At 35.9% G+C, this 7,858-nt stretch overlaps 1 protein-coding gene across 2 annotated transcripts; it reads right to left on the reverse strand.

Moving 5' to 3' along the window:
- Positions 1 to 2,445: 2,445 nt before the first annotated feature.
- LOC107851663 (cytochrome c oxidase assembly protein COX15) lies at positions 2,446 to 7,649 on the reverse strand. 2 transcript variants are annotated; one of them, XM_047400856.1, is made up of 8 exons: positions 7,326 to 7,626; positions 6,594 to 6,696; positions 5,175 to 5,473; positions 4,687 to 4,912; positions 4,352 to 4,597; positions 4,054 to 4,164; positions 2,784 to 2,915; positions 2,446 to 2,694 (listed from the first exon to the last, which is right to left on the reverse strand). In XM_047400856.1, exons 1-8 carry the CDS (start codon positions 7,466 to 7,468, stop codon positions 2,524 to 2,526), a joined length of 1,431 nt encoding a protein of 476 aa, XP_047256812.1. In that variant the 5' UTR covers positions 7,469 to 7,626; the 3' UTR covers positions 2,446 to 2,523. The 2 variants fall into 2 exon arrangements, with proteins under 2 accessions (XP_047256812.1, XP_016552227.2); XM_016696741.2 differs by lacking the exon at positions 6,594 to 6,696 and having other exon boundaries at positions 7,223 to 7,649.
- Positions 7,650 to 7,858: the final 209 nt, after the last annotated feature.

Genomic DNA, 7,858 nt, shown 5'->3' on the forward strand with positions numbered 1-7,858 from the left:
TCCTCTTCCCCCTCCTCTTCTTCCTCCTCCTCTTCCTCCTCTCCTTCCTCTTCTTCTTCCTTATTCTTCTTCCTTCCTCCTTCTTCTTCTCCTTCTTCCCCTGCTTCCCCTGCCTCCTCCTCCTCTTTTTCCTCCTCTTCTTCCTCCCCTGCTTCCTCCTCTGCTTTCTTCTTCTGCTTCCTCCTCTGCTTCCTCCTCTGTTTCCTCCTCTGCTTCCTCCTTCTGCTTCCTTCTTTTACTTCCTCTGCCTCCTCCTCCTCCTCCCCCTCTACCTCTTCCTCCTCCTCCTTCTCCTCTTCTTCTTCTTCTTCAATGACATCCAATAACTCATCAATGACATTTCTTGTTCTTCTTGACATCCAAGAACTCATCAATGGGATTTCAGCATCCAAGAACTCATCAATGGCATTCAAGATTAATTTATCATTTTCCTCATCTCCAAGCACAAAATTGACTTGTTCAAACTTCACAGAACTAGTTCAAATTGACGTTGAGAATGTTGAATCAATTCAGATTGGAAAATTCAAATTAATTTCTAGGTTAGAATTATTCCTTAGCTCCCCAAAAATTGATTAACGTTGAGAATGTTGAAATTCATCGAAAAAAATGAAGTCGTCGGAATTTTGAATTTTGCCGGCGCCGTCACTGTCCAGCGGCATTTCATGCCAGAAATTATGCACCACTGAAGCTGTTTATCTTTCTCCGTTAATCAGAGAAGGTGGCGCTATTTTGTGAAAATTGAATATTTTTTGGACATTAATTGTTAATTTGATTTTGATAAGATTACCTATCTGTGAATTCCATATGATTTATTATGCCATTGAAGAAGAAGAAGAAGAAGAAAAAAAAGAAAAAGAAAAAGAAGAAGAATTGAAGAAGAGAAAAGAAAAAATAATCAATTTTTATAGTAAAAAAAGTAATATGACGTGGAATTACGTGGCATGACATGTGGCAGTACGTGTAGACCACAGATTAAAATAAAATTTGGGTATGAGCTTTTAGACGGGTATATATTCCACTTTAAAATAGTTCGGGGATAATAATTCTATTTTAAAATAGTTCAGGGGGTCATAGGACTCCCTCGCAAAGTATTAGTGTGTGGTTGGGATTTGGGGTAGAGGTTGGGGGGTCTTTTGACCATTTTCTCATAGTTTTTTTTTTTTTTTTAAATGGGAGAAATTTTAGGCCAGGAAAAAAAAAGTTACATGCATTAATGGAGGAGAAAAAATCAGGAAGGAAGATGATTTAAGCATTAATAGAAGAGAAAAAATTAGGAAAGAAAATAATTTAATTGTTGATAATTAGGGAGATATTTTAGGGAGGGAAATCTTGAATGAGTTAATGGTTGAGTAAAAATAGGATGTGGAATTTTGTTGATATGTATCAAGAGTAAAGTTGAAAAATGGGATTGTACGTAAAATTTAAAATGGAAAAAGGGCCTAAAATGCCCTTCACCTATTGAAAATGGTGCAAAAATGTCCCCCATCCATCTATTGGACCTGAAATGCACTTTCCGTCTATCTATTGGGTCTATTTTGCTCTTTAATTTAACGGATCAACATGATCCCACCTCATTAATGATGTGTCTTTCTTTTATTGATCAATTAATTATTAATTAAAATAATTAATTTTTCAAATAAAACCCAACCCACCCAAGTCCTAATAATCATTCATCATCAGCATCCACTCTCCTCTCCTTTTTCTCCGCGATTTCTTAATGGAAGGAATAGATTGCTGGAGTAGTGTAACATTCTTGAAGTTCTCAGACTGCAGGAGTAATTTTAATCAATTTGTTGAATAATTTCTAATTTAGAATAATTAAATAGTGTTTTGTCCAATGATTAGCTTTGCTTTGCCGTTGATAGGTCTTGGTTCTGTTCAGTTGTAGCCATAACATCTTTTTAAAGAACACAACATCTGTGCTCTGTGTAATGCCAATTTTCTTTATATATTTGAAAATTGATTGAAAATATTTTCTATTTTAGCAAGGCTGATTTATTTTTACTATATAGCTAAACCCCTGTCATCTGACGGACCAGCTTTCTCATTTTGTTTATTGAAGTTACCACCATTAACAGAATTTGGTCCACCAAATCCACTAAAGTCACTTGAACTAGAAGTGGGTGCTCCATCTGTAGAGATTTTGCTCTCAGCTAAGCCATCCTCCTCTCCAACTACCACCCCATCATCGTTATTGCTATTCCCAGTATGAAAAAGAAAATGTGCAACCTTCTCATTTCCTTCTCCTCTTTATTCTGCAGGATGACTGTTAAGTGGGGAGCTAATTAATATTAAATCCAAAGGATATATAGAGGCAGATACAGATGGAATATGGATAATAGGTCGGGTTACTAGGTCTTGAGTGGGTTGGGAAATTAACTATTTTAATTAATAATCAATTGACCAATAATAATTATAAAAAAAATAAAAAAAAAAGAGGGGCAGAAAAAAAAAATGCACTTTTTTAAATTTAAAATGCCTAACAATGTTGATGCTCTATAAGAAGTTGTGGTATCAATATCATCAGACCATCTTCGCGACTGAAGGTAATGTCTTTAGAAGTGACGGGGAAGGTCGCCGCACAGTGTGATTGAGCAGGATCATGAATGTTAAAAGAGTCAATGCTCCTGCTTGATGAGCAGTTCCTAAAGAAACTGGGACATAGGAAAGAAGAGTAGATATGCCCAATGTGACCTGCATTTGAAATCAAAATGATTCAACCATCACAGTAATTTAAAGAGTGTGTCGTTCACTCAGGATTCTTGATGATGCATGACGAATACCTGCAGAGCAGCCATGCCCACGGTGCTTCCAATTAAATGTCGTACTGCAGGATGCATATCCAGCTTTTTGGTTGAATACCATAATCCGCCTATTGCAGCTAAAGTAGCAGTAGCAAGTATACGATGATCAAGCTGCAAAAGCCACGAGTGAAATTCATCATAAAGAACATGTCCCATCCAAACAGCTTGGAAATGCTTTATTTTAAGCGGAGGGTCTATCAGAAACAACCTCTCTATCGCTATGAGGTAAGCTTAAGGTCTGTCTACATTCTATCCCCCCAAACCTCACTTGTGTGATTACACTGGTATGTTGTTGTCTACACAAATGCTTAAACTGGCATTCTATCATTGTTTTCTGCTGGTTGCCATATTGTCCCATCTCATGGTTCGCCGGCTGTGCCAATGTGACACGACAAGTCTAGCTCGTGTCACAACATAACTTTCTCAAAGCAGTTTTATTAGAAGAGATGAAAGTCCACGATTACTAAAATAAAAATAAAAGTTCACAATAATCTACTTCATTTAATTGTTCATTTTGAAAGGGGTAATCTACTTCGTGAATAGTTTCTTTTTTTTGAACATTAACTTCATGAATAGTGTTTAAATTAGGACATACACGAAATTTAGCTAGTAAAATCTAAAATCCAACCAAAGCCCTTCTGCGAAAAAAAATGAATCAATTGAGTAATTCCATTAAAAGAAAAATAGAGTCACCTTGAAACAGCTTGTTCAAATAAATGAACTTTATTCCTTTGATTATCGAATGAATATACTTCACTAAACTTCTTTTGTTGAGCATCAGTATCTTTACGAATCATGATTAGCAGGGCGAATTGAATTTACCTGAGTAATTCCATTTAAAGAAACATACAGATGCCTTGACACAGTAGCTTCTGATAAAACTAAACTGTATCTATTTTTTTATTTTTTTTTTCATTGTTAAAAGTAAACTCTCTTTTAATTAGTGAGGGAATAAATTCTGCCAAATTTCTAAGCTTCAGTATATTTTCTTTCATGATTAGTAAGAACAATAAAAGAAATCCGAGTTTGAATGAAAGATCTAGTAATTATCTACTAATTCCCTTAGTCAAAGCGACATTCCTGCTTTTTTCATTTTTTGAGTGAACTCTATCAACAGCAACATACAAAATTACCTCCATAATCACGTTTACCAATTCTTCTTTATTCTAAATATGGATTAATGTTTCATGCCAAAATATCTGATCATTCAAATGTAGACAAACTAGAAAGTCCAGAAACAAAAGTTTACCTGAACTGTTGATGTATTCTCAAAAAAGTTGCGCATAAGAGGCTTCATACTGAAGATATCATCTGGAATCCATGTATCTCCCATCTTTGGAAAAGTATTAAATGCCCGGCCCTGGAGGTTTCATAGTTAGATAATTACTTCCCTTTAACCAAACTTATTAAGAGAATACTGTAAACATACAACAAAGAATACAAACTCTTGCTTTTCTTGTTCGTCTCTCAAAATCCCGTAATAAAACCATCAAATACTTAATTTGTGCAAGCATAAAACTACGATATGGAGAATATTAGTTACATACGGCGTCATTTCCAGCAACAAAAGCTCCAGAGATAGCAGTAATTCCAACAAGTATACCCACAGGAAGTGCAAGCCGCTTAACTTTTGCAGCCCCACGAACACAGGCAAGTGATTCAGCAGGAGGTTCAGGCATGACAACAGAAAGAGCCGTCCAGAAGAGTCCGCAATAAATAGCAAATGCAGAGGTAAGATGAGCTGCAAGACGGTAGGGGCTTACTCTTGGTTCAACATACTTAGATGCTGGCTCCTGCAGGAAAAATGATTTAATAAAACTTAATGAATGATGTGTCTTATATGAGTTTAACAGCCACATAAATTAAATGGATAGCTTGATACCTCTAAACCACTTTTCACCATCCACCAACCTATGAGCCCCTGTCCAGCGCCAAGAGCAAAGAGTCCAGAGAGTCTAAGTCCAAGTCTTACTGTTATGTATCCCTTACGGAGAAAATATGAGAATGGAAGTGCAAACATTATACCAAGGGCCCTCCCCCACATTCGGTGTGCATATTCCATCCAATATATGAACTTGAAATCCTCAACGCTCATCCCCTTGTTCACACTGTAAGGATTACAATTTAAGTCGAATCACTATGCAACTTAGTACAAAAAAGTACTCCAGCACTAAGATTCAAAAATGATCATCATAAATCATTTTTAAAATATCAATATGGAATATCGAATGATCCTCCAGTGCATATTCGCTTTCCACAGCTAACAACAAAAGCAATTTCATGAAGCCAAAAAAAATAGTGTTTTAGCATCTACGCACTAAAATTGGAGTAAGTGAAGTGCACTGAGCACATACTGCTGTTTGGACTGACCATTTGTATTCCGGGGATTGCTTGTACTTCTCAAATTCAACCAACCAATCTTCATCTGTTAGAGGAGGAAGGCTCCCAGTGAATTTCCAGTCCGTCATTGATAGACCAGAACGGGTTAGCCGTGTCATACCACCGAGTACAACCATACTGAAGACCCAAGCGGCAGATGCAAAAAGCCATATGCCAACCACCTTCCGGGCATGAGGTCCAGCAGTTACAAGGAACTTCAATCCCTCCTTATTTTCAGCTGCAGAAGCTGCCACGGTAGAAATTTTTCTAAAAGACGTTCTATGCACACCCTGAAATCAAAACATATACCCTTGTTGGCTACCACGATGTAAATATCTAAATGTATGGAACAGCGAAACAGACACAAAAGGAAAGAAATCTGACTTAAGCAGTTCCAAATTTCTTATTTGCAAATTCATACACCAAGTCAATACATAAACACCTGCCTTTAACTTACCATATCAAAATTGCAATTTTAAATGGAGCATTTTGGGAATACATATACCCCTGTTGGCTGCCACAATGTAAATATATGGGCAGTAAAACGGATACAAAGGGAAAGAAATCTGACTTAAACACTTCTAAATTTCTTACTTGCATATTCATACACCTATTCAACACATAAATGCCTGCCTTTAACTTACCATATCATATTGTAATTCTAAGTTGGAACCTTTTGGGAGAAGAAAGGTGAACAAAGAATAGGTTATTATGCGTTCTTTGTTAGTTATTGTGTAAAAGCGACAACATTTGTTTAAAAAAAAAATTAAAGCAATAACTAGATAAAAGATCACGGCCATAGCTAATCTAAGAATAGAAAAAACTAAGGGGGTTTTTGGTACGTGGGATAAGGATAATAATCCCAAGATTAAATTTTCATATTAACTTTATTCCATGTTTGGTTTGGAGTATTAGCTAATCTCGGGATTATTTCACTTTTTGATAATTGTGATGTCTGGGCCAGCTTGCGCGCATATCAACTAATTCCATGGGATACCTGCTATCTCCCACCGGCGATAGGTCGGTAACTCTATCAACCAAGGTTAGGACGGATGGAAAAAACTCACCCAATATTTTTGTCTCTGTGGGATTTGAACCTGAGACCTGGTTCTCAATCACTTCATTGACCACTAGGCCACACCCTTGGGTGAATCTCGAGATTATTTATCTCACAATTCGTACTAATATGGTGGGATTACTATGTCATATAGAAGGTGGGATAACAATAATTTCATGGGATATCCTTGCTTATCCCATCACACGATAATCGAGGTACACGCAATAAACTATAAAAACTCATGGAAAAAATCATGTTCAGTTAACAAAAAGATGACGATTTCTGAACTACATGGAAAACACTATAAAAGAAAAAAGACAACTTTTCTTGAAAATAAGAGCTCAAAAACCAACCTTATGATTAAGTTGATGAAAGGATATCAAACCATAGTTAACAAATGTCCTTCTAATAAACTTTCCAATAGAAGGAGCAAGTTTTGGTATAGCAGAAAAGTGTTAGAAAATGAAGCTTCATTAGAAATCTTGGTTTCCATAAAATCCCATCTTCCAAGATTACAGCTCAATAAAAATTGGTCAATCCAACATAGAGAACTCCAACAACAATTTTTTCGATAACAGTGGTGTCCGGGCTGGCTGGCACACAGCTTGACTAGTTCCACATGATACCTACAACATCCCGCCAGCATCCCACCGGCAACATGTACCAGAGATAACTCTATCCACCAACCAAACAAACAATTTCTTCTTTTTTTTTTTTTTATAACCATAGTGTTCGGGCCAGCTTGCATGCACCTCGAATAATTCCACCAGATACCTGACACCTCCCACCAACATCAGATACCAGGTACCAGGTAACTCTCCAACAACAATTAACTATCCATAATCCATCACAAAAAATACTACAACAACATACCCAGTATATTCCCACCAAAAATACAAAGATGAATAAATCACAAAAATTCTAACACAAATACAGCATAAAAGGGGACAGCTTTATAACAAATAAGAGCTCAAAAACCAACCTTTTGATTAAGACAATGGAAGGATCTTAAACCACAGTTAACAAAAGTCCTACTAATAAACTTTCCACTACAAGAACCAACTTTTGGGATAGCAGAAAAGTGCCTATACTGATTCAATGTAGAAAATGAACCTTCATTTGACATTTTTTTGGTTGCTGTAAAACCCCATTTTCCAAGATTTGATGAAATCTTGACACCCAAATCTTTGTTTCTCCTAAAAATCGAAATTAATCTGCTTTCTAACATTGCTCTTTTCTGGATTTTAATATACTTTGTCAAAAAATTGGTGTAAATTTTTCTTTGTTCTTGAGGGGTTTTGGGCTTGAGTAACAAGGTTTAAGGATGAATGAACCGGCCGGTTCACTCAAACCGTGGTAAACCGGTAAAGCAAAAGATGTGGATATTGCTACAGCCATATGATTTGTCCATTTTAATACTTTCGTCACAATTTATATGATACTTTTTGCATTTTAAAATTCAAATACATCTATCTTTATTTGCAATTTTTTATATATTTTTAAAATTTTGAACTATCAAATTTTTGTAAGTTATAGTACTTTTTTAGATAGTTTCAAAGATATAAATTTTATTTTAAAAAACTGAAGTTTTAATGCTTAGATTCACGAATAAACTTAA

Source organism: Capsicum annuum, chromosome 12 (genome assembly GCF_002878395.1).
Source record: "Capsicum annuum cultivar UCD-10X-F1 chromosome 12, UCD10Xv1.1, whole genome shotgun sequence".
In the NCBI taxonomy this organism is placed as follows: Eukaryota; Viridiplantae; Streptophyta; class Magnoliopsida; order Solanales; family Solanaceae; genus Capsicum; species Capsicum annuum.

What these genes read in the sequence shown, in the direction of transcription:
- LOC107851663 (XM_016696741.2), bottom strand. Translation starts at nt 7,468, where the DNA reads ATGTTAGAAAGCAGATTAATTTCGATTTTTAGGAGAAACAAAGATTTG. An exon ending in CAATCCCCGGAATACAAATG is followed by an intron (nt 4,913 to 5,174) that starts GTCAGTCCAAAC and finishes TAATCCTTACAG; the next exon opens with TGTGAACAAGGGGATGAGCG. An exon ending in AGAATACATCAACAGTTCAG is followed by an intron (nt 2,916 to 4,053) that starts GTAAACTTTTGT and finishes TGGCTTTTGCAG; the next exon opens with CTTGATCATCGTATACTTGC.